General features: G+C 48.1%; 1 protein-coding gene across 2 annotated transcripts in view; it reads right to left on the bottom strand.

Annotated features, from left to right (window-relative positions):
- Positions 1–26,553, bottom strand: part of LOC142578710 (uncharacterized) — a 345,059-nt gene that overhangs the window by 225,786 nt on the left and 92,720 nt on the right. For both annotated transcript variants that reach the window (XM_075688208.1, XM_075688209.1), the window contains exon 2: positions 12,865–14,748. In XM_075688208.1, coding sequence (XP_075544323.1) covers positions 12,865–14,748 — 1,884 coding nt within the window. The remainder of the gene's footprint in view (positions 1–12,864; positions 14,749–26,553) is intronic.

Below are 26,553 nucleotides of genomic sequence, written 5' to 3'. Positions count from 1 at the left end.
GCAAAGCTTTAACTCGATTGTACACCAAAGCTACGGAGAAGCTCTGTTTATCTTAACGTCGGCTCAGGCACATAGCGAACAGTGGGAATAACTTATCGACGATTATTTAGTTTACACTGGAAATACGCCACCCTTTCAGATAATAAATAATGCTCGTGAGAACAGCAACAAGCAGTTCATCTTTTTTTAACGATCTCGACCGTTAAACAAAGCGACACGTCGCGAAACTTCTACCTCCGTTTAATATTGTTCGCGCTCGATTAAAAAAAAATAACAGAGAGAGAGAGAGAGCGAAAGAGAGAGAGGGACTAGCAACTGAGAAGGCACGAAGATAAGAAAACAACGAAAGTTCGCAGGCCAAGCGTGAAACACGAAAAGTGGCAGAGCAGTATGAAAGCGCGCGCAGTAAAACGAGGGCGCTATGATGAACGGGACAGGCGGGCCTAATGACCGCCGACGCAGTTGAGTCTTTGTGTATCCAGAGGCTCGAGGAAAATCGTTTTCGAGAGCAGCAGAAGCGTGCTCGGAACTGGCCCGGCTGGCCGGCGTTTATCGTTCTGCAAACAAACGAGTCATTCGCGCGCGGCGCGAGCGAGCGAGGCAGTTATGGAACGCTACCGGACAAAGATAGCCGGGACTCGCTTCCGCATTAAACGACGCCGCCCCGGCCGACCGGCCATCGCGAACGATCACAGGGTGCAGCCGTTTAACGCGCGCCGCGATACGAAACGTCGAGAGATGGCGAGCGACATATATACGTTTCTTTTGTTCAGAGGAACTTACGAGGACCAAGACTCTGAATGTCGCGAATTACTCTACTGCCAGCAACGCTAACAATTCGCGTGTTCTCACTAAGAAACAACAAACGATAAACCGCGCAATGAAATTGAGAAAAGTGAAGTGAACAATTGAGAAGTCCGAAAAAAAGAAAGGGAATTCAGAACAACCGTCCGAAAACAGCGATAGAGACTTACGCGGTGGTGGATGTCACGCGGCGCGCAGCTTGCTCTGCCCACCCCCTAGAATCTGCGCCACGGCGGATGCCAGTGTCTCACCGACTGTGACTTAATTAAGGGTCTCTCGCTGAATGCGAGCTCATTCGGTCTGGGCGGTTCTCCTGAAGTTTTATCCGGAGTGCTGTCTTCACAGTCGCCAAGTACGAACGTCTAAGTAAACTGCACTTCCGCCACCATCTGTATTCTTCTGGGCATTGCTTTCCACGCACTAGGCCAGGATGGGAAGTTGGGAATGGAGATGAGAGAAAGCGGGTAAGTGAGTGTGGTACTTGAAATTAGAGCACCAGCAAATGAGGAACGAGGTAGGCTTAAAAGTAAGAAAACAAGGTTTGTTCGCTATTGTCGGAAAAGACTATTCCATTTCGGCCACAATTTGCCATTCAATCTCTAATAGAACCTACTAAGTAAAGATAAGAACGGTCAGAAGAACGTCCTCCTTCGGGGGGGGGGGGGGGGGGGGGGGGGGCAAGGTTTTTCGCCTAATAATGTTCTGCTTTAACGCAACTGGCACTCACGATGTCGCACAGCGCGTAATTGCGTGCATACATACACACGCGCGCACGCGCATGGCACTGCACACACACACACACACACACACACACACACACACACACTCTCTCTCTCTCTCTCTCTCTCTCTCTCTCTCTCTCAAAAAGCCCTTACGCTAAACTCTTACTTCTTTCACGGTGCTACGGTGCATGCGTCCTGTCCTTGTGGATTAGTCGCAAAACGTTTTGGAAGGGTCGCGCGCGCGGCCCGATCGCGTACTGCTACAAACGCGCATGCCGTGTGCCGCACTGTAGTTCCACCGGTAGCTCTTCGTCGGTGCACAGCCGAAAACGTGCGTAGCGTACGAGTGCAACTCCACGTTTAAAACAGAAAGCGGCCACGACTTCGTCCGAACCGCACCGTAAACCGCGTAGAAGCCGCCTTTCATTGATGGCTAGCAAATGGCTAGCCCCTGCGTTATAGTGGGACGACACTTCGAAAACATTCCGTTGTTGACGAAGTCTTCTTGCAGCGTCGGCACTCTCCTGCTGGTGATGGCAGCCACGTGCTTGACTTCAGCTACTCGTTCAAGGCGCGGTAACACTGCGCCGATACGACACCGACAAGGTGCCGAGGCCAACGAGTGGCCGACTATTCAGCACAGCCTGTCGTTGAGACCAGTTACCAGGCTGACAACGACGCAACTGACGAGTACGAGTTGTCGTAGTGGGACGAGCTTTCGTGCCAACGGCACCGACAAAATCAGCGTGCCGACCATCGTTCGACCGGCCCCAGCGGGATCAGCCGCCGAACCGGCAACGGGACAGCCGCAGGGGCTTCGCTTGTATCTAGAATTAACAGCGTGCAAAATTATTCGAAATATGCCTTCGAAGTTGAAATCTGCAAACTTCAGCCCTCTCAAGCCGTGCACTTGAGGTTTCAGCCGATGCTGATCCTGTTCAGCGAAAATTATGCCTAGCGGAGACGTCGAGTTCATGCACCCGCTACCGGTGGACTAGAACTGAAAAGTAAGCAGCTAAGATGAAGGAAGCTACTTTTATAGTTTAGTTCTAGCCTTCGCGATTTGAAATCAACTACTCTTCACTACGCACGGCGCACACAGAATAAGCGGGAAGTAGCGACACTTCGCTGTGCCAGCATCTGTACGTCAGTGTTCCCGATGACTGCCAGTCGCACTCACCATGTATATGAGTGAGTCTGCACATGCTGTTATGCTGACACATTTCTTAATTACAGAGATGCACTATTTATGTCAAACGGGAAACAAGTGACGGTGTGTTCGGTACAGCAGCACAAACAATTAACCACCTCGCTCCGTTGTATACCAACGGTGTCAGCGATGGCATCCGCGTTTTCGCAAGAACAACAACATGGCCCATAAATGTGCACTTATGCGAGCACAGTTTACTCCTATTTTATTAAACGCACCAACTGTAAGTATGATGTAGTTAAAGAAAGGCGAGAATCAGTGTATCTGAGTTAATCAATGTATATGTGTATCTGGTTCACAGTCGCCGTTGTTTCAGGAGCTCGACCGCTCTTATTGACTCGTCTCTGTGGGGGACAACGAGGGTCATATGAGCAGATGCGTAAATTTATCTACGTTTTGATATTATTTCACATCAACGATGCGTCCTTTCCACGATATTTGATGTTAACAATGATCTATGTCTGTAGTTGCCGATGTAAACAAATGCACCAGTTAGGTAAACCGAAGGCTTTTTGAATATGCGAAACGTCTAAAGAATATGCAAAAGGAATACAAAAAAAGCAAGCTGCAAGTGAACCTCCCCTCAGAAATCAGTGACAACAAATTCCGAGGCAGCCGCGTTGGAAGATGCAACTCTGGGTTCTTTTATCGGCCACACTGTTAACGCGACAGCGCGTTCAGGCCTTCTTACCCAGTTGTCAGTCAGTGCTACATCAATGTAGCAATGTAGCACAAAGTGCTATATTGCTTCCAAGAACGACATACTGTCCCGTAGAAGGAATTAATAATTATTCCCGATCCACGAAACGCACAACCGAGTGATCAACATGGGCGCAGTACACAAATCAATAGGCGAAAGCCCCAGTGCCCTACCAAATATTTCCAGCGGTGTTTCCGAAATGTTTCCAGCCCAAAGAAAATTAAAAAGGCGGATTGTTCGTGACAGCTGATTACAGTCAATCTTTATTACGTACATATCATTATGGAAGACAACTGGCCCTTGTCCAACAGCACTTAAGAACGAAAGGATTTGTGAATTTGGCGCGGGGTCATTTGCTATTCATTTTCCGTTCTCCAGAAGGTCTTCAACTTTAACATAGGCGGGGACCGCTGGGCGAGCTGGTGTGGTAAAATGATGAAACAGGGCCAAAGACAAACACAAAGAAAAGAAACAACAGGACAATGCGCTCACTCTCCTCGTCCGCAATCATAATCAACTTAAGCGTAAGATTGTTGAAGCGTTTCCCACTTATCGCCTTCAACATGACTGTAAAAGCCAATCGTCCACTGCCGCTAACAAGTGAAGATATAGAATATCTGTTGCATTCATGCGGCCGCCCATCCTAATGGCATGTCAACACCTGTATGTCTTTTTTTTTGGGGGGGGGGGGGGGGAGGGTTTGCATTTGATTTTCAACTTTATTGCAATTTTTTTTCTGCCATGTCTGCTTCTTGTCCGCCAGGTGACGGATATGACAGGTTAATATATCTACAAATGAAGCTACAAATGAAGACTACAAATGGAGCTTTGCAGGGTCATATGGGCTGGACTAGTTTCGAAGTGAGGGAAGCTCACAGTAAAATGGATTATGAAGAATGACTGAGGAAGATGGAAAAAAAATTAATGGGCTGGGAGAATGTGGAGGTATCTGTACAGGAAAAACATTGATTCACAGTGGAGAAAAAGAACTAGGAAGCTTACCAGCAAGTATCCGCCCTGTAGAGTGAGCACCACAGCAATCAAAGAACGTCACACGGAGAGCCAGAGAGGCTGAAATAATCTCATGGGTGGGCAGCAATGGAAAAGAAACCTGCCATACGAGTAACTGCTTAAGAGGAAAATACGAAATCAGGAAAGGAACAATTTATGGTAACTCAAAGGGAAGCACATTACTTTTCGAAGCGAGATCAGGATACCTTAGACCACGTACCTATAAAGTGACATATAAAAAGGAAGCAGAAGCATGTGTTTGCTGCGGTAAAGCAAGGGAAACGATGGAGCATGTTTTATTAGAATGTCAAGGCCCAGCGGTAGATTTGGGCACCACTGGCCTCCTTGAAGCCCTTGGGTTCAGTGAAAGCAGAAAAAAAGTAAACATGTCCGCAATAGAGATTAATAAGAGACGATTGGAAGATTGGTGGAAGAAAAGTAGGGAAATGACAAAAACCGAGACGCACAAAAGCAAAGTTCACAATAGTGGGTCAGGAAACTTGGTTGTGGGAGTTCATCGTGGAGTTTTTTTTTCTTTCTTTTTCATTCTTTAACCTAGGTAGGACAATAGGCAGTATAATAGCAAGAGCTTGGTGGCGCAACCCGCCACCCAGCTCCAAAGGGGCGCTCATAAGATCCATCCACATCCATCCATGTATATGTGTTACTTTTCCAATAAACTTCAATTGAGAGGCAGAGCACTGTCATGTTGTTTCTGTTCTTCGTGCTAGTCTTTGGCGCTGTTTCATCATGTCAGTTTTTGATGTTAAAAACCTTTTTATAAGAGTAACATGAAGCTCGGATTTTACTCTTTGCACACGTGAAGCAACTAATTACCGACCATCTTGTGTACACCGCTTGTTAGGCACTCTTTTGCACCAGTCACGACTGGAACCAGGAAAAAATAATGTAACCACAAATGGAGCAGCCTGTGCCGTCCTCTCACGGGCCTGCCAAAGTTGCGAATGTCTCGTGTTGCCACCTTTCTGGCACAAGTGCTTCTACACGAGAGCCAGCGAAAGGGGACGTCAAAGGCAACACTCCACTTTGTTGCGCGGAGCCTTAAGCCCAAGGAGTGTGTTAAGAAAAAGAAATACAAGGAAAGGCGAAAGTCCAAGCGAAGGGATAAAGTGGGCAGCTGCTACAGGGAGGCAGAAAGCCTTCAGCAACAAAACGCCGGCGACACGGGAGCTGGGTGGAGGTGGCTGTCTAACGAGAAGTGCAGAGGTGGCGGAGGAAGCCGGCGACCCCAGGGGAAAACCGCTAATGGAGCTGCCCGACAAAGACCTTCTCAAGCTCATCTGGCAGCCGTCGTCCATTAAGATCTCACAGCTGGGCCTCCCGAACGGGCGCCCGCTTCTTCTCAACGAAGACCGGCTTTGCTTCTGAGGCAAGACAGGGGCAGGAAGAGGGGCGTCCAGAGATGCACGTCCAGGGATGCAGTAGCAAGCCGTCAGGTTCCCCGACGGCTTGTTTCTCGATATCGATCGTGCTTGGCGTAGCGCATGAGGACGCCAGGAGACCACGAAAACATACCACGCGACAGATATCAGAGGCAGCGAGCAAGCCGTGATTGCAAAACGATAGAAGTAAGAGTAGACTAAGAGGTTGCACGTTGTGCTTACGGCGAGAGTGACGAGTATACGAAACTGTTGACGTGAATTTCCAGACTTAGTTGTGGGATAATAGTGACTGTGGCGTCTTCTCTCAGCTGTCAAAATTAGGCGTGACAACTGTTAGAACGTTGCCATAGCTATTGACACCATAGTGGCGTTGAGTTTTCATTTCAAGATGGCCAACGTCCATAGATAGTGTCATAAATGTCGTGACAAAACAAATATGCAACAAACTTTTTTGAATGTGGCCCTGCTTTCAGTGGGGTCGTTTAAACTGCACCTTTGCAGGCGCATGTCAATTTTTTGTGACATTTTATTCCACCATGTAACGCTAGTAATGTCAATATTTCTGACACTCTGTCAATCAATCAATCAATCAATCAATCAATCAATCAATCAATCAATCAATCAATCAATCGGGAGAGTAGCTGGCTATTCGATGGCCGGGTGCAAAAGCTTGCTACGAGGCACTCTTTCTTGTAAAGCGTGCACCTCCGCACAAACACGCTTGATGAGGCAAAGCCAAATGCAACGGAGCAGACGCGTCCTTTTCGGCGACCCTCTGATTAGCCATTGGCTGCCCTGCCAGGGTGCTGCCAATTACCGCGTAACGCGGAAGGGTTTCCTTTGTGGCCCTATTCGTCTAGGCTATTTATATAGAAGGACAGTGGTTGTAGAGAACGAACGTTCGGCGTCTGCATTGGATTTGTGACTGCACCTCTCTTTGGCCCGACGTCGAAAAACCAAGTCAGAGGAAGCAGCGGCATATACAGAAAAGCAAAATTGCAGCCAGCCTCGCTGATGGCTAGAGCGAAGGGCTAAAGCAGCAGTGAAGCTCCTTTTCAGGATGAACTGAAAGAAAGAAAGAAAGAAAGAAAGAAAGAAAGAAAGAAAGAAAGAAAGAAAGAAAGAAAGAAAGAAAGAAAGAAAGAAATCCAAAGAAGGGCCGTGATCAGCCTACACGAGCATTGTGATGTTTTCTAAAGCGTACGGCACTCCTCTTGAGATATACGCATGTAAAGCGGGCCGTAAGCATTTCCCATCGTGCTTCTTATTCTTGCTTCGTTTAAAACCATCAAAAGCTGCTTGAGCTGGAATTCCCCACTTTATCTGTTTTCCACCTGACATGCACTCATTCCAAGCGTCCTGGTTAATCATTTACGTTTTGAGCTAATGAACCAAAACTCCCAAACACATAGTCAAAACATCGTTTCGGTGTCTGACAAGAACGATAACGAAATAAAGCCTTGAAAGTTATGAAAAGCAGCACGCTTATAACATGCAGTTTTTAAGCATAAACCCACAAATCTCAAACAAATATTTAAATTCATATTCATTCATCAATAAAATTAAAGGCTGCAAAGAGCGTGTACGTATGATGTGGATACACCCAATAAAATTAATATAAGATTATGTACAAACGAATTATCAGCATATTTCTTTCGTTGTACTTTACTTCGGGACATTCTTTTTGTATTTCTTATAGCCGTAACATCGTTGCTCTTCATGAACTCCATAAAGAGTTTGTGATTCAGGAAAAGTTACTTTCTTTTATAATAAAATGTATTCGTTGATGCAATAACCCTATGATAATCATCTGCTTTCGTCATCCATTGATTTACTGTATCAGAGGCGGACGTGTTCAGGAAACATTATGGAATAAATGTCAAGCCCACTACTGTGCTAAGTCTTCTCGCGTGTTTCGGTAGCATTTTCTCGTCGACGTAGCAGATTGTTTTGACATGATCGAAACGGGTCAGAAAGCTGGCTTTTATTGCAAACAAAGACGATCGTTTGACTGCGTTCGATAGGTCAGGATGCCGAAACCACGGTAAGTCTAAAATTGGTTAAGTTAATGCTCTAATATGTCCAATTTTATTGTGGAATTTAACTACAGCCATTTTGTATGCCTTAGGAGTATGCATTCGTTAATCATTTGTGCTTCTTCTTGAATACATTAAGTGTAGGGGATACGTAAGTAGACCTCCTCCCTATTTTCATTAATACTAATGGGCAGCACTTCTGCTACATACAATAATTATGAAATGCTAAGACAGGCCCATGGCTCAAGTAGTGTGGCAATGGTAAAGGTTTTGGTACGATAAATAAAAAATAAAAATTAAGAAGTGCGTCACGCAAGCTCGTTTGAACTGCGGCTAACGAACTTCAACACAACACCTGACTGGAAGAAGTACGAAGATCGCAAACAGTGTTCTTGCTTAATCAAGAAAATCCACTGCAGGAATAAAGCCTCAACTCGATGAAGCGCCCGAATTTTGTCGACGAGAATAATTCTTGATTCGAAACCGTAAAGAGAGATTCGTTGCTTGGAAGAAATTAAATGGGCTGAGAAAGAATGCGACCGATCGCATACGTTTCTGCTTTGACTGCAGTACTATTTGCCTTGCAAATCAGTGATATCGGTTACAAAAATAAATATATTGTACACGCACATACGAAACTGCCGAGAACGCGGCCACCGATCGCACTTGCGTGCTTCAATACAAGGCACGTCTCGCAACTACTGGCCACAGCCAAGGATGACATTATACGTAAACCACGAAAAATTATTTTAAAGAATCAACAATAAGGGCATGGGAGGCAAGGAGTTGCGTGCGCGAGTGAGAGGGGAGGAAGGGTTACGGAGGAGCGCGGGAGTGGTGGTTGTAGACGGCAATCTCGCGTACGTGCTGAGCAAAAGAGCACTTTTCTAGCGACCGAGAGAAAGAAAATTCGGAGTGTTCCGGCTCGGTTCTGTCTCAATAAATCGGGCTTTCTCTGCGGGCTCCAAGCAAACTCTCTCGCGGGGCGGGCGAGGCCGCAAGGCCCGGCGGGACGAGGAGGGGAAAAAATGGCTGCGTATTTACAGCCCGTAATAAAAACGCGGGTTGCTCGTCGGAGGACCTCCGCTACTTTTACGACCGTCCAATAAACATAAATACTCGGCCGAATGCACACCCGTCAGCGTAAGCGCGTGGCCGGGGCATTATACGGGCCAGACGACGAGCCGGCCGCCGAAAGACTAAGGCCCAGTACGGTTCGTTCGTGGACGGACACCCAGTATGGCGCGTGCGCTAGCTGTAGTGTAGCTTACTTCCATTACCCCTTTCTTTCTTAGTTCCGTCTCTTTTGCCGTCCATTGGATGCCTGGGATGGACAGAACAGTAAATTCTCTCCAATACCCTACCCTCTTTCTGAGGCTGAGAGGTGTCTGTACGGGTGTGTGCGCGCATGCGCTTGACCACGCGGGTTCAGTGAGCCTGCATCTCGAACCCATATGTCCCCAAGAAAAGCGCAGAAAACAGTCAGTGGCCTCTAAGCGCACTAACGGCCGGCGCCCGTTGGGAAACCATCTTTCGATCGGGAGAAACACGTGCAACGTCGCGACGGCAAACCACAAGTTGCGTGCTGAAATAAGAAAAGAACAGAAGCTTGCTTTCTTTCTTTCCCCTCCCATCTAGTCGAGCCATCGATGCTTCGCCGCAGAAAATGCGAGGAACCATTGAGGGACTTTCTCTCGTCTCTCGTCTCTCGTCTCTCGTCTATGCGTGATGCACGCGTTAGAGAAAGTAAATTGACAACCGCGCTTGTGGGAATGAAGCATAACAGCTTGCTTAATCTATTTTTACCAAATTTGACCTGGGTTAAAACGCCCGAACATGCATGAAAGTAACACGAACCAGGAAAACCTGCTGGCGCGGCGACAGCAGACTTCCCGTCGCCAGACTGCGCAAGGAATAGTTAGTCACCAACTGCTTGTCTGAGGGCAGACGTTCAACACCAGGGCCCATTATCACAAGCAGCTCTTAGAATGACTCGGAAGAGCGAATTCCAGCCAATCATCATGCTGGGCATTTTATTAGCGAAGGCGGCCGGCCGATGGAAAAGAGCATGCACGAACGAAAAGTGTTTTGGTACGAAAGTGCTGTTTGCTATGGTCGGTCCCATTTTCTATTCATGTGTCCACCATCAGGTTTGGTAGACATTTGCTCTTACGAAAAAGTACAGCGTAAGAGCTTTCCATGAATACGGGCCCAGGGGCCCTATTCACCAAGCATTTCGTTCATATGTGCGTATTCCTTTTGCCTGGCCACCTTTGATAATCTCATGTTGAGCATCAATAGTGGCTGAAATTTTGTCCTTAGAACAATTCAGCCGTAAGAGCTTATTGTGAATACAGGTCCGAGGGCCGAGTTCCCAAAGCTTTTCGTTCGCAAGTGATTTTTGACATTGGCCGGCCACCTTTGCTAAGTCCACCATAAGATTTGGCTGAAATTTGTCCTCACGCTAGAACTGTTCGTAGGAGCACATACCAGCAATTATGACGTCAGACAGACACATTGCTAGCAAAACCGACTGGCCAACGGCAAACAGCAATTACGAGCAAAAGGATTTGTGAATTCGGCCTCAGAATGCTGAACGTAAACGGAGTAGTTGCCGCATCGTTATGGTGTGCGTTGGCCCCCTAATACGTGGCGCTTCGCACTTCTCGAACAACCGCACACAGTAAATGGTGAGGTTTTTCAAGTCGCTAAAATACTGCTCTCACGATTACTAAATGCAAGCGCCCAGCGGGTAGAATATGCGCAAAATAACCGGCATAACATCAGAACGATTGCGAAGCGGTAACTGTGACAGACGGTAATACAGTTGGAAGGTGTTTTGGCTGCGTGGTAAGAGATTTTTAGGCTAAGCACTACCTTTTTGGACACACTACAATAAGCTGAAGCTGCAGACCACTAATTAGCAGTAAACATGATTACGTCATCTAGAACTTGTCTTCGGAAACCTCAGGTAAGAAGGCAATAGAAGCCTAAGGTATCAACTGAAGCCTGTTTTTTTCGCTCACCCCGAAGTCTAATATAATGCGACGAAATTCTCGTTTATTTCCTGCCTTTATTAATTCATATAGTCATGCCCAGCGAACAAAAAGTATGAAAAGTCAATAATGTTCAAGGTGAAACACCAGCTTCACATACGAATATTGGGTACGATAAACGCAGATACAGGTTCCCGAAGTGTCTGGAACTTAACGGCATAGCGTCGACGAAATGAACAACATCGCCCAAAGAACGCAAAGAGAAGAAACCCCATAAAAAATAAATCCGATAAGGACAACCAACCTCCATTCCGTTGGCCTCAACGAACATTGCGACAAGGAACTGCCACGACAGCGCAGGAGCCTTTTTCAAGTAACCAAAATCCACTGGTGTTTGCTGCGCCAAGCTGAAGCCAACGGGGACGAACCTAGAGAAGGAGAGAAGCGAGCAGCAGGGAAATGCGGAGATAAAACTAAACGGCTAGGAGCACTAGGTAGGGGAGTGTTTCGCGGGAAGTCAGCGGAAAGCGCTAAAAAGAACGGATATAATGCTGCTGGTGCTTGACAATGGTCTGATTGGTGCTGCCCTCAACAGGACTCGGAGAGCCCCCTGGCGCACTCTGGGTGGGCCCCACATCACTAATCCAGTGCAGCGTTGTGGGAGCTACGGCGAGTGCTGACGTGCCCACTGCTGTTCGTAGCCAAAAAAAAAAAAAAAAAAAAAGAATATTATAGCGCGGAGTTTGTAAAAAATATTGTAGTGCACATTACGACCGTATGAAAAGCGCGCAATGTCAAAGGGTTTGAACACAGGTCATTAGGCTTTGCACCACTAGTAAGCTAGCACTTCGCGGCAGCAGACGACAGAAGTCGACAGCAGACGACACGCCTCGCGTATATATGTTGCTGCAGAGAACGATATACTCGCTGTCGCGATTGGCTTACGCGGTATCTCCGTGACTGCTTTTAGGACTCTGCACTCGGTCATCATCCACGTGGTGTTACTGATTGGCTTGTCATGAAAGGCAACTATAGAATATTAAAGATACCGACAAACAGACATACATTTTTATATGCGCGCGCACTAGCGAAACTGTGCACCGATCGGCTAATATGAGCGTTAGTATTCACGGCACTGCATGGATTTAATGAGATAGAAGCAGGAGGGGAGGTGGAGCAACGCGAGGGAGCACTCGCAGAAGGACGCGCCGCGTCCGTAATTAAGCGGCGCCGCCAACCAAAGGATAAAGACGAGAAAAAGCGGCGTGTCGTCAGCTTAGACGAAGGTGTCGACCTATCGCGAATCGCGCGGCGGCAAAAAGAACGACCAACCGGGGCACGTCTGTCCTTTACGTTTCTGGTTGAGCGCGGCATGACGCGAGCCGCTTGCCAACTGATTGGCTTAACGGCGAGTTAAGAGAACTGCAGGATAGGAGATGGGCCTAATGCTTTCTATGTTTGCGCCGTGACAAGCGCTGAGCACGGCGGCAGTTACACGCCCTGCTCGATGAGCTTAACGATGTGTCAAAAACAAATGCACCACACAGTATTCACCACACAGTTATGAGCACCATGCAATAAACGCGTCAGTTGCAACTCCATGTTAAACGAGCACGAGAAACGTGTGCGGAATATGAGCAGCGTAGTGCGAGCGATATGGTATAAGGAGGCAAGGGAAGCACAAGAAGTCAACTTATGAGCTTGCTCGAAGACGAAACGCACATCTGGGAGCGCAGCCTTCGTTTGACTCGTGCTGCGTGATTTGGCGCTTCCTTAGAATATGCAGAGCAGACAGTCGGTATCCAATATTATCATTCTGTCTACCAGCAAGACACGCTGGTTAAGCAAATGAGCATTTCTTGAGTTCCTGGACTACGCAAGGTTATATGTGCAGACACTTGCTAAAGTTTCGTTTGACATAGGCTTTTGATGGGCTCTTCCGAGGGAACCAGCCTTCCATGCAAAGCAAACGGGAGGCCCACCTGAACAACCTGTTGATCCGATCCGCTGACTATTGGCTGAGAAGAAGACGCGAACTTTGGCGCTTTGCTTGCAGTAAAAGAAAGTTCACTACTAGTATGTCCCTGGTGCGAGTCCTTGGGCACAGCCACAGATAGTTGCCTTTTGAGAGGCGGCACATCGGCGGATGACCTGCAATTCATTGACGGAGTCCGGCTGAGCGACATACCGTCGCAAGAACGCCTGCTAGATGCTTCCGCGAGTGACTTGCACGTTGCCGTGACGACGGGACCCCAAGGCGCCTTCGGAGCCACGCTGAGTTGCTGCGTGATGTCCGGCACCGACCAGCTTCGAGGCCCTCTCCAGGGCGCATCAGGTTTCTCTTTCGCATCGTGAGACTTGGGAGATGTTACCGAATTCACCGTCGTCGTCAGCGATGGCGGCTGACTTGAGGAAGGTTCAGACACAGCTACCGACCACTTCGCCGACGAAGGAATCCGCGGCAGTGTCCTGTTCCTGTTCCCGCTGCTGTTTCCGCAGTTCTTGGAATCTTGCGACGTCTGGCGTTTGTAGAATGATAGCACGGCCTGCTTTTGTATAGCCTTCAGCTCTGGATCGGAAACCCGATGCTTCTTTTCCGGGTCCAGGAACAGCATTTTAGTCGGTTCCTTGCGGCTGGACGATGAATGAGCAGTCATTGAGCAAGCTGGGTCGAAGGCAGCCTTCAGCTGCGCTACGCGCGAACATTCACTGGGTCGAGACGACTGCTGCGTATTGCTGCGCTCGCAGGGCGCGTAGTACAGCACGCTTTCGGACTCGTGCCTTTTGGGCTGCAGTACGCGTGCGCTGCGCGCCACTGCCGCTTGGCTGGGCGAGACCAGCCTCTGGCTGCCATCGGCGAGGCTACCGTCACAGGAGGACTGCGGCGATAAGCGACCGCTGTCCGGTAAAGTCGAGTGGCCGCTGTCAAAGAGCGAGGAGCCGTTGGACGCCGAGAAGGCGCTCAGGTCACTGTAGGAGCCGTGCCACTTGAGCGTGTCCTGGCTGGAGCCGCCGCTGGAGCCCAGCGAGTCACACGCTGACTCGCTGCCCGGCGGCGGCGGCTCGGTGGCTCGCGGCCAGCCGTCCCTCTCGCCTTCCTGGTACAGTCGCTGGAGGAACGGCGCCTCGCTCCAGCGCTGGTACTGCCTCAGGAACTCGTCGTACCTGCTCAGGTAGGCGTCCGCGCTGCACTCGCTCGACTTGGCAAGCTCGGCCGAGAGGCATACATCGTTGGCACTCGATATGCCAGCTCCGCCGTCGTCTGAAACGGAAGACGACGTTGGTGTCATCGGTGACTTCTTGGCTCCGGGCTCGCAGGCGCGCTCCAGCACCGGCTGCAGCTGCTGCGTGGAGATCTTGAAGCCCTTCTTGGGCCTGGCATATCCGTGATTTTTCTCCTTCGGGTAATCTGTTTCCTGCGTCCACGACTTGGACCGGCAAGCCGTCGACGTCGCCGGCGCTGCTGGAGTGACGGGCCACGACGGGTACTTCTCGTGCGAGGGCGCCGGCGCGGGCTTCCTCTCCTTGAGCGGAGGCGGTGGTGGCGGTGGGACCCTGTTGTCGTCTTCGGCGCAGCCGATCTGAGAGCGATCGCCCCAGTTGGGCCTCGTTGCCGGAAGCACGACCGGAGAAAAGTCCAGGCCACTCTGGCTGGCCAGAGCGCTGTACACGGTGCCCTTCTTGAAGCGTCTCGTCACCATGTCGTCATCTTCGCCGCTACCAGGCGCAGGTAGTGAGACTCCTCCTGGTGACCTTAGCGACTCTCCGGAGGCGAAACAGCCCCTTGAACCTCCCCCGTCATCGCCAGTCTCCCGGCAAGTGTCCCGGGCGCCAGCGCCGGATTGCCTGGGCCCGATGTCCAGGGCCTGCAAAGCGTCAAGAGCGAGCCAGAATTAGATACCTGCAGTATGCCCGACAAAGCGTTAACACACGTCTTTTCATCGTCGACATTATAGACACTCAAACGTCAAAGCAGGTATTTACGCAAAATTTTATTGCAGAAAGTAAACTCACATTATTCAATGTTACCCAAAACAGTATATTTAGAAAGCTTTCATCACCAGTGACCCAAGGCGAAAATTTCGGCCTTCATAACCTAGCATGGCTTATTGTGCAAGCTCTGTTAAAGTAAAATATTGAGGAACTGTAAGCAAACAGGGTTAAACACGAATATTTTCTTTTCCTTACTGTATCTTTTTTTAGCGTGCAGCCAGTTGCGTAGTGGTTTCATTACTACTTACAAAAATAGTTTCGTGCACAGGTTCTGCGAGATGAACGGTGCGATAAAACAAAATACCGAGATTACAGGTTGGAAAGCGAGCGTCAGAGAGGACAGCACATGAAATCATAGCCCATCCAGTCTTCCTGTTTTAATTTCATGCCTACGCCGCCTAGAGATACGGAGGAAGCAAGTTCTCAGATGATGAGATAGCAATAGACAGACTCTGATTACTTCGAACATTAACCACAGTGCTGCGACAATAAAAAGCTCATCCAAGAGGGCTGCACTTTTCCTAGTTAGCTGAAGCCCACCTATGCTCATTATCGTTTGCAGCAGATACCCGGATAATTCTGCGTTTCTCTGAAGCAGCAGTCACAAAATAGGAAAGAGAAGTTTGTGAAACAACGCAGACACTAGGCGGTAGTACAGAACCACAAAAGAGGCGAGGCCGAAAAGCGGAAAGTGGAGAGGAACGCCACGCTAATCTTAATTAGACCGTGCATTGATTTACGACGGGCCGGGAGGTAACGGTCTCTCCTTCTTCTTATTTAGTTTGTTTTCTCGGCTGATGGACGTGGGTATACTCTTTGTGTCGCAGTGCGAGCGCGTTCTCCCGGCTCCCGAATCGATGCCCATAATTGTAAAATCAATAAGCTACGCGCTAAACGAGGTCGCTAGCGTATTTACCCCTCCCTGCGTTCGTTCTTTATGCGCGCTGTTTATTGCCCCTGGCAAGCAGGCACCGTTTATTTCAGCTATTGAGCTCACCAGTGTGCACCTTCCCTAAAGAGAAGTTGGGCGCGTGGTACGCAAACAACTCCGATAAGGAGACAGGCATGATAAGCAGCTCGGGGCTAAAACGGCGGCGTTCCCCTAAAATATCGAAACAGCGAAGCGACAAGTTCACAGCCTTCTCCCCAGCACTGCCACCACCTGCACGATCTACAGGAAGGTGAAAGATCGTGGAGCAGCAGCGCAAAGTTGTGTGCTCGTTCGTCAAGAGCATTACGGAAATCGAGGGACGGCATGCTACCGAAGACGCAGCGCCACATGCGAATCATCGACAAGCAGGCGTGCTCACACGCAGTGCAACTTGGTCAATATGCACCCAGTCAGAGAGCAGGAGCGTTGGTCTTCATTTCTATTTGATGGTGGTATAGTCGTTAATGTTAAACTATATGTCGCAATCTCTGCCGTAGGCATCATGCGTAACGCTTCTCTGGCAGAAGAGGCGGCCAGAAAATAAAGCGCACTTTGTCACAGCGCTTCTGCAGGATTCGATCCCGAGCTCACGACATCAGCCGTCGTGCCGTTGCCTCTGTTGTCGTCGTCATTGTCCCACCATCACCGCCGTCGCCTTTCTTGTTGTCTCCGTCATGAGCAATCGCGCCCTCGTCTTTCCGTCATCATCGTAAGCGTGCCGTTGTTGTCATCGTTGTTGTCGTCGCTGTCGTCGTCGTCGTGCCGCTGTAGTCGTCCTTGTCGCCACTGTCGTCGAAACAAATATCTCCGTTTGTTTGCGCGGCACATATCGTTTTTATCTATCTGACGCTCTACATTTTCGTATCTGTTTATGCCATTCAAACGAGAAATAAGACGACAAAAAGAGGTGTCGCAGTCAAAAGGCGCGCGCTTTGTCGTGAGGGCGGCCCAAAACAAAGACCGCGCGAGAACGTCGTGTCCTCTTCGATCGCAGTCTGGATGTCGACGGCAAAAGAAAAGTCCATCAATTAGGTAAGCGGCGCGTTCGGACAAGGGGCCATCCGCGTCTCCCCTGCTCCCTTTTTGCACTCCCCGCTTCTCGCCCACCACACCGTCAGGAGCACAATAGCACCCCGCTTCTGTCCAGCGCCCCCTAACGACCCCGGCGGCGTTGGCCGCCTGGAAAGATGGCGTTCCACAGAAGCGCAGTGGCGACAACCCGCGTCCCCTTTCAAGCACGGAAGCACCGCAGGCCCGGCCGAGCAATGGGAGGCGTGCGCGATCCTTTGACGCGAATGCCCGTGCTTTCGGCGGGGCTGCAGGACGCTCGGCAGAATATTAAATGCGTCGCCCTTCGCGTGCGGGCTTCAGAGATGTGGCAGCGAAGGAAAACAAGAGAGAGACAAAAGGAAAGGGAGAAAGAGGACGGGTCGTCGCACACACGCTTACAAGTGTGAAGACATCGCTTTGGGTTTACTTAACGTGTGTTCAACGGCAGGTTGCAGCTATGTCAAAGCGGGCGAAGGAAAATGAAGTAAGTAAAATGTTTTGCTTTCCGTTTCAAACTTTTTTCTTGCGCTCACGACGGCTTCAGAAATCTTCTTTCTATTTTTTTTTTATCGGATCGTTAATTTGTTCCACCGAAGTCCTGTTTCATTCCGCTTTCTTTCGTTTTATTTTATTTTTTGCAGCTTCCCGGGATTCAGTCCGATTTTTAATTTGTAACACGTTCAAGATATGCCCACCGCTACAGTGTCGAGAGTTTGCACTTATATATTCAAGCTTTAAAAAATAGATTAACATCTGATAGAGCATCTTTCGAAGCCCTTTGAAGCTAATGCTATTGATGATTTGAGAAATATAAGCAAGAATTTGAGCAACCTTGTTACAAGCTGCTGCACAAATGTTTCAGAAGCAACTATGCAAAAGGGAGAGACAGAGAGAGAGAAAACTAGAAGAAGAAAGTCTGACGCGAAATCCAGAAACACAAGCTTGTTTGTCACCGAGATAAGGCTTTATCACTTATCAGTGGTCTCACCTGAGAGACAAGAAATCACGCCAATTGCAACGTGGGTTTTGAGTAAGTCACGTTGTTAGACAAATGCAAGATATGCGACCATAAACCGTCCAGCTGCGCGGAGACGTACAAAGCTCCTGTTCCTTTCTTATTTCTTTCTTTCACGGCATTCGAGCTCAGTTCAAAGGGCCACTCCTCTCAAACTTCAGCCATTGCTGTAAAGGACCATTTACTAAAAGGCATTCATCACAAGATCTTAGCTTCTAGCACAACAGAGATAAACTTCACAATAAAATCAAATGCAAATACGCCCCTGTTGAAGAAAGGCCTTGCATCGTTGTCGTCCGATGCACCACAGAACTCGACAGACGCAGTTACGTGGCATGCTTTTTTCTTGGAACGAAGGTTTAGTAACAAGCCCCCGAATATATGAAACACCGTAAACAAATTTACGAGATTTCGTGAAAACGAGGCGGATGATTAAGTCTGCGAATTCCGCAGCGCTCATGCGTACAGCAGCCGGTCCGGCCGCATATCAGATCATACGGCTTAGTTCGCAAGCGCACTGAAATTTCACCATTCGTCAGTGCCATGCAGCTGCTTATGTTGGAACAGTGCAAAAGAAGTGCAGTGCTGCTATGGCTACATACTATTCGTCTTAGCAGTAGGATCAAGTATTGAAAAACTCGAGATTATTAATTACCGCATCGTATTTTAACTATATAAAAGCGCAGCAATAAACGCCGCATAGAAGCCGCCATCCAACACTTATAGAAGTCCATGATGAAGCTTTAACCGTAGAAATATACTTAAACTATTGCAAGCATAGCACTGGCAATCAAACAGCTAGCCCGCAACACAGTAGTGGGAAGAAATGTAGTGGAAGAAGCGTATACTTCCGGGCGCCGAAACCTCGTTTTCTTAGTTGATATAGTTCTGTTTCGTGCGATTGTGCGAATGCATGCTTTGGTTGTCACAACTGCGGGCACATATTGCTACCAACGAATTTCAGAAATGAACAACAGCAAATATTTTAACCTACGGCTAGTCCTGTCTCGCATACGCCTTTAACGTCTTTTCCAGAAGAAGGCTGCATGCAATAGAGACGTGTACAAATAGCCGCCGTCACACAACGCTATTCAATTGGAGCACGGTCGGATGATCATCGTGACCAACGTGCCAAGACATTAGCGAGATTCCCGGTCGGACCTCATTCGCTACGCGGCACCCGGCACACTGCGCATCACGACGGAGGCACCGGGCACGAACTTCGCCTCCAGCCGGCGTCGAAACGATGGGCCTCAGGGATGAAGGCGCGCCATGCAGCGAGAAAATGGACCGGGCGATCATGAATAATATATCAATCCGGCGCAGCCTTCATTTCCATGTCCGGATCACCGCCGCGCAGGCATGAGCGACTATCACAATGGATGACAGCGGTTTAACGGCGTGAGAGTAGATATATAGCGGCATTTCTGTCGGACGTCGCGATATGCGGGGTGGCGCAAGTAAAACGTCTCGCATGGGACTATTACCACCAGAATAAGGGCTCCAAATAATGCGTTAATGGAACTGGTGCATGCAAGAGGCGGCAATCCTTTCTGCGTCAAGTTTACTACAAGAAGCACGCAGCCTGTACGAAGAGCATGCGGCGTTTAAAAAAAAAAAGAAAGAGAGAGCACGGTTACGCTCTTACGCGCGAAATAATATTGTCACCAGAGCTATGCAGACATTCGCGTCTCAAGATATGTTCACGCAGCCTGTACGAAGAGCATGCGGCGTTTAAAAAAGAAAAGAAAGAGAGAGCACGGTTACGCTCTTACGCGCGAAATAATATTGTCACCAGAGCTATGCAGACATTCGCGTCTCAAGATATGTTTACGGTAAATGCAGGGCAGCCCGCATTGAAGGAAAAGGCTTTCCAGTCGCAAGAACTGTATTCGCAATTAGGAGAACTACACATTTCACCGAGCCACCGATAAGCTGTACCGCCACTTAGAAGGAATTTGTCCGTTTGCAGAAAGATAACAGTTACTCAACACTGCACAAAGAGGTTCAAGCGAAGATCAGTCTTGAGTATACATACATCCATTATGTGCTATGAATGGGGTTGTTATATGTCACACAAAGGTGTACACACTGCAGTACACGTGCTTAGCGCAGTCTTTGGGTCAGTGCTGCTGAGTCTGTGCTAGTTTATTTTTTCTTCTTCTTGTTTTGTAGCAATCGCTTCGCATACGGTCTTTCTGTGATTTTTTCGTAACAGGTAGAGTCGTTCTTCCCCGCTTCAAGGTAGGAGAGTCATCTTTTTTATTTCACTTTATTACGACTCCTTGTGGCCTTCGCAATCTCTTGAGCTGAAGGAGTCGTGCTGCAGACATTCACGCGGATCATTGCACTATGTTCTTGAATCTTACTTATGCTTTCGAAGAAGACAGTCGTCATTCACCTAAAAGACATATCATCCTGGTTAGCTTACTTGGTACAGCGAGCGCTTCGCAAAGGCGGTGGCGCCGGGTTCTATCTCCAAACGATGAAAAACTTTATTTCGCAGGAGCCCTCGAGTGCTTTCTTTAGTAACTAAGCGCTATACTCTCTCGGACATGTCAGCATTCGTTTTCATGAATGTTCCTCCACGTTACTGATTTTCCCTAAGAACTGGTCTGCTCAATGCACTAGGTCTTTCAGCACGCAAGAAAATTAATTACGACAAAACTAGGGCCTCGTTACTGGACTCCGCAGTGGTCTCAAGGCTCTAGTCGATCCTTAATATACCACACAAGAAGAGGTCGACATACTCCTGAATACTCGCGTGGGAGTAACTCAACTCCTCCTAGCTGCCGGGAAGCTTGTTCGGTGTGTTTAGATCATTTTCGTAGCCGCACCTGACGGTCACAGAGCGAACATCGGATACAACACCGCGGAATAAACGGAAGATAACGCCGAGATGAGAGCCAGCGCGCTGCACGTCTCATTGCACACAGCGCCGTTGTGTAAGGCGCTGGCGTTGTATCCCGGCTCGTAAACGGGGACATCGGGCGGATCTCTGAAACCGTAAACGAATGCGCATTGCGCAACAGGGTTTCAGCGGGGGCGTCGATGGCGAGCACGGACAGGCCCCTGCACTCCCGAAGGGCATGCAGCCCACGTGTCGCAACGCGACTGGCCAATCGCTTATTTCCGAGCAATGACTCAAGATGCTTAGAGGGCAGTGGACGATTCCCTAAACGACCTCTACACATGTGGCCCACGCACTGAACACACGCGCACTTGCATGCGTGCCCACAGGCTTATGTAAGGCACTGGAAGGTGAAAATACGATCTGCTAGAGCAGCGGGACAGTGCTAGAAGAACGGATGCGGAGTACCGGGTGGCGAAGAATTAGGAGTCGTGAAAGCGGGGACATTGGCGGCTATATACCCGTTTGGAAAAGAGGAAAAGGCGGCACGAGACAACGCTGTCCTGTGTCGTATTGTCAGAACGCTACCCGCACTTTCCCTCGGTTCGAAAGATGAACCAACCAACAAATCAACCAAAGACGAACAAACTCTCTCAACTTTCGAATTTTACTAAATACGCCTTTTCGATTAGGGTTCCTATAGTCACCGCCATAATTCTTGTCGGACTGTTTCGAGCTTGCTCCAGCACGTGCTCTACCACGTGCTCCAGCACATGCTTCAACTGCTGGCAAGGGAGAGTGCAAAACTCACCGTCTAGGAGCGCTTTACAACATTCCAAGAATGCACGTATTCTGACGTCAGAATACAAACAGTACGTCGACAGTCTAGGTTCAGTTGCCACAGTACAAAAGTAAAGGTAAATCGAGAACTCTGTGAGGTACCTTGTTGCTGCAGTAGACTTAATAATAAGGCTGATGTTGACGAAAGAATATCTGCGAATCCCAGGCATATGTGGGAATTGGCCACAAGCAAAGCTTTTTTTTGGCGTGTATTCAAATGTTATCATCATCACTTCTACTTCACTACTACGGAGCTCAACAATCCTCCTCTGTGGATGATGATGATGATGATGATGATGATGATGATGATGATGACGACGACGACGACGACGACGACGTTCCTCGCTCTATGGATGATGATTATGATGATGATGGTGATGATGATGATTTCCCTTCATTAATGATGATGACGACGACGACGACGATGACCATAATGTGTTTGGCGAATACCCACTCACGGAAATTGATTGGCCAAGAGTCGGGCAGATTTTACATTTGTGTTAAGACAATGAATTTAAATATCTATAATTTTGATAAATAAATGTAACCTGCTTCTTCACTTCTCTGTAGCTTAACGCTCCTGGTTCAATGCATGCTCTGGTCTAATTTTGTTCCCATTACTTTTTTCTCCACACTTGGCTGCTTTTGATGCCGACTTCCTCACTTTTCTGAAACCAACTTTTTCATTTCGTAGCTCTTATTCGGCTTGTCTATTCGAAACCAGTGGCACATAACCATTCCGGGAGATCGGCCAAGTATGTTTACGTATCTGCAGTGGCGCATGCCAAGTTAGTTGCGCATACAGTGTACCCAATGGCCCGAGTTGTTTATTCGAGCACATACCCAGCGAAACATACCCAGTATCCCAAGTTGTATCATCGGCAAGACAGCAACGAAATCTGCAAAGTGGGGAGGCAAAGAAAGCTTCGCTTCGAACAGGACCGACCTTGGAGCAAGCGTGTACCGGCCCGCACATCACACACGTAGGCCGCACCAAGCACGAACGCGAGCCACGCTTCTGACTCCTCGTCCTATCATCGTCGTCGCGACGGCGTTGTTGTCGTCTCATTCTTAAACGCAGGATGGAGCGCGGGTCGTAAAGAAAAAGGATAGATGAAACGTTAAGGAAATGCGTGTTCCCGCATTTCTTTCCGCGGCAAAACGTCCAAACCCACAGCGGCACCGAACCTCGCTTCCTCCGCGTCCTGTTTACCGACGTAGGATTGATCGCCGCGGCCGCAGGAGCACAGCTTCCGAGTCTAGGAAGAAGAAAAGAGACTGACTCTCCCTTTCCTGTTTTTTTTTCTTCTCTATCTCTCTACGGACGACTCAAGCATCTGCTTGGACCCCGTCCTCTCTCTCTCTCTCTCTCTCTCTCTCTCTCTCTCTCTCTCTATATATATATATATATATATATATATATATATATATATATATATATATATATATATATCTTTTTTTTTCTTTTTTTTTTCTTTTTTTTTTTTTTTTGAAGCCGGAGGAAAGTTTATCTCTTCCTTGTAACTCGTTTCAGACTTCTCTATGTCCTACGACTCCCACTTCGTTCGTTCATCCGCTGTTGTTTCTTTTTATATATAAAAAGGGGGCGGGAAGGATTCCAATTTTCGTTATTTTTCACTCATTCCTTCGCGCAGATAGGCGTCCGCTCTGCAACCCGTCCCATGTCCTCCACTACGGACTCGGCGCTGCCGCGAAAGACTCTGCAGCCGAGATAAATTTCCAGACGCCCCCCCCCCCCCTACCGACACAGCAATACCGCTCGCCTACGCCACTGCGTCGTCGTGAGAGCTGCGAGCTGCTTGCCTTTTACTTTGTGGCCCCCACCCTTCTCCTCCTGTATACCTTCTCTTCCCAACCATTGCATCCTACCCCCGTACGATAGGCCTGCGCTTGCTTTTATCACTCTTCTCGTATCTCCGGCCTTTTCTCTCTCTCCTTCTTTTCTTTATGTGCCACCTTTTTCTCAGTGTTGCGCCCACTTCTTTCATATTATGCAGGTCTCGTCTTCTGTTTACCCTTCGAGCGAAGCCCGGCCCGTGATAGGTTTCCAGGGGCCAACGAAGCCTGCTCTTACGGTTGGCGTTTACGCGTCTCCGCTATAAAACATTGCCGGACAGGATTTATATTTGTTTGTTTGTTTGTTTGTTTACTTATTTCGCCCGCATCATGTCGGCAAGTCGATTTATTTTTTCTTCTTACCTCATAGGCACGCCAGGACATGTCAATGACGTCTCTGTGTCCCCACTGTATCCTTCTTACAGCTTTTTCTTTTCGTCTTCTTGGAGAAAGGCGAGCGTAAACGGCATCTGCACATTTAAGCTAAGTTTCTTTTTATGCGAGTACATCGGGCCTACAGGGTACGTGGTCTTGCAATATAAAGTAAAAATGTAAAACAAGAAAAGAAATAGTGCAGGCATAAAGGAACGGCGTTCAGCGTCTGTCTTGGAGCCAGGGATACATAAATGTCAGCGCTAGCGGGAGAAAGTTTCGACACGAGCTTATAGGGTACCTTCTATCACTTCTCTTTTTTTTCTTTTTTTTTTTTGTACGAAAGCGTAACCGGCGGTGGCAGTTCATTCATCCAACAGCTTCCGAAATTCGATACAACCTGAGAGCGCGACGGGGTTTACTCCGATTACTCGACACGTGAGGCTTTAACGATCCCATTGAAAAATTAGTTACTGTGTATGAGGTGTATAAGCAAATGCGGCTGCTTGGGTCAGCTATTCAGGAACCTAGTTCTTTGTTTTCTGCACAACGCTGCTGGCACTCAAAAGATATAAAGGCCTTGTGCTTACCGTGCACAGCAACAGTAAGCAGATCGGTATATTAAGATTTTCCGGCCCAAAATACTTTGAAGGGTGCAGGCAACTCGATTAAAAAAAGTTATGCGGCTTTGCGTGCCAGAACCACGATTTGATTATGAGGCACGCCGTATTGGGGGACTCTGGAATAATTTCTACCACCTGGTGTTCTTTAACGTGCACCGAAATCTCTGCAACTCGATCGCACGAATGTAAAATTATACACATAAACAGAGTAATATTTATATACGTGCTTTCTTCTTCACTATGTTTTGGTAACGTACGCTATGAATGGACGTTTTCGTGTCGCTGATACGTACAACGCGCTCTATATACTGCGCCTCTAAGGCGAAAGGATAGACAGTTGGGCGAGTTGGTACGGTAACATGATCTTGGCTTGTAGCGCGAAGTGAACACGGACACAGAAAGGAGCAGACAGGACGAGCGCCAACTCTCAACTAAATTTTTATTAAAACGAAGAACATATATATAGGTGATTGCAAAAACCGTAGCATAAGAACATGACACGGTAAAAATCGTCAGTTAGACATATCAGGAGGTATGGAAGTCAAAGAAGGAAACAAAAAAGATTACTTCAGATTAGTACACGTATTGTGAAGATACTGAAATTCGCAATCTAACAGAGACAACGATGCATGGCTAACGCAAGTGTCTCCTAATCTTTTGATGTGGAATGCCTCGATAATTTCCCGTGTGGTCTGGCATTTGTGTCTGGAAAGAATTTTTGTGTCTTCAAGGAAAGGTTTACAACCAGAATTGAAACAAAGTGACGCTAAATGTGATGCATTAGGGTTGTTTAGTGAATGTTTGTGTTCTTTTAGTCTAATGTTAATGCACCTGCCGCTCTGTCCAATGTCTCCGTCCTGTCTGCTGCTTGCTGTGTCCGTGTTCACTTCGCGCTACAAGCCTAGATAATGTTACCGTACCAACTTGCCCAACTGTCTATCATTTTGCATTACATTTCTTGTACACAGGGCTCTTTTCAATGTGGACGCTTTAACCTTTCTAGTGAAGCCAATGGTGCTTCTTTGATTGCACTAACAGTTTGCAAAGCCAGAGCTGTGGCATGGTACAGCAGAACCGGCATTTGCCCTCCGGATATTCAAGCAATCTTTGGAAGCATGAAACCTTCAACAGGACACTCCCGAAGGATGGCCCGGATTCTGAACTCGGAACTCTGGCGGCAGGTCCGTTTCTTCAGGGACAGGCTACTGGTTTTGTGCGGGAGAGCCCCATCTGCGGAAGGCCAACGACGATGTTTTCGGGAATGGATTAGGATCGCAGAGCAGGCCACGGAATTCATATGGGCCCATGCTCGTCTTTCGTTACCGAAGAAGGATAAGACTACGCGGGACCAAGGAAAAGTGCTTGTGCTCGGCGGTCAACAACTCCCAGCAAACATCGAAAGCACTCTGCGCAAGGGACCAAACTTTGCCTGTGAACCTGATTTGTCACCTCCGGAAAAGGTCAGCTTGTCTAGATCCATGTCTCGTTGGTTCACTGAAGACTTTCGACCAAGGTGTGTGACTGAGTGCGTTGATGTGATCCCGAGGACTGTACCTCAGACCACTAAGTCAGACAACCTAACTGGTGTGTCGCGTTTTTTCGTCAAGCATGAGCTTAGGTTGGTTGCTGCGGACAAAGAAGGTTTCTTTGTTGTTGTTCCTGAAGAATTGTAAGTACAAAGCGCTAAAACCGCTATTGACAAAAATTTCGTTCCAAAAATTATCAATTTAAAGAAAGTGAAGAAAACTGCAATTGATTTGCTTGAGAAATTTGGTCTGGAGCGCCTCGCGTCGGGAGTTAAACATTCCAAGGGTCTGCACCTCGACATATTTTTTAGTGCTAAGACACGTAAGCCAAAAGTTCCTTTTCGAGCCATTATTTCTGAAAAAGGAACATGGCAGTACACTGTCTCAACTTTTTTGCATAATGTACTGTCTTCAGTTCGCATTAATGACCCCTTCCTGATAAGACATTCGGAAGAAATTGTAGCCTTCCTAACAGAAAATAATCCAGGTAAATGCTCGGCGATCAGCGTTGATGTAAAAGATCGTTTTTATTCGCTTCCGCAATCGGAACTACTGTGTAGTGTTAAAGAAGCAGTGACGCTCAACAATGATGAGTTCCGGTTTACTCAGGACT

This window comes from Dermacentor variabilis, chromosome 4 (genome assembly GCF_050947875.1).
Source record: "Dermacentor variabilis isolate Ectoservices chromosome 4, ASM5094787v1, whole genome shotgun sequence".
In the NCBI taxonomy this organism is placed as follows: domain Eukaryota; kingdom Metazoa; phylum Arthropoda; class Arachnida; order Ixodida; family Ixodidae; genus Dermacentor; species Dermacentor variabilis.
The sequence above is the reverse complement of the archived record's forward strand: the minus strand, read 5'-3'. Positions and strand labels throughout refer to the sequence as shown.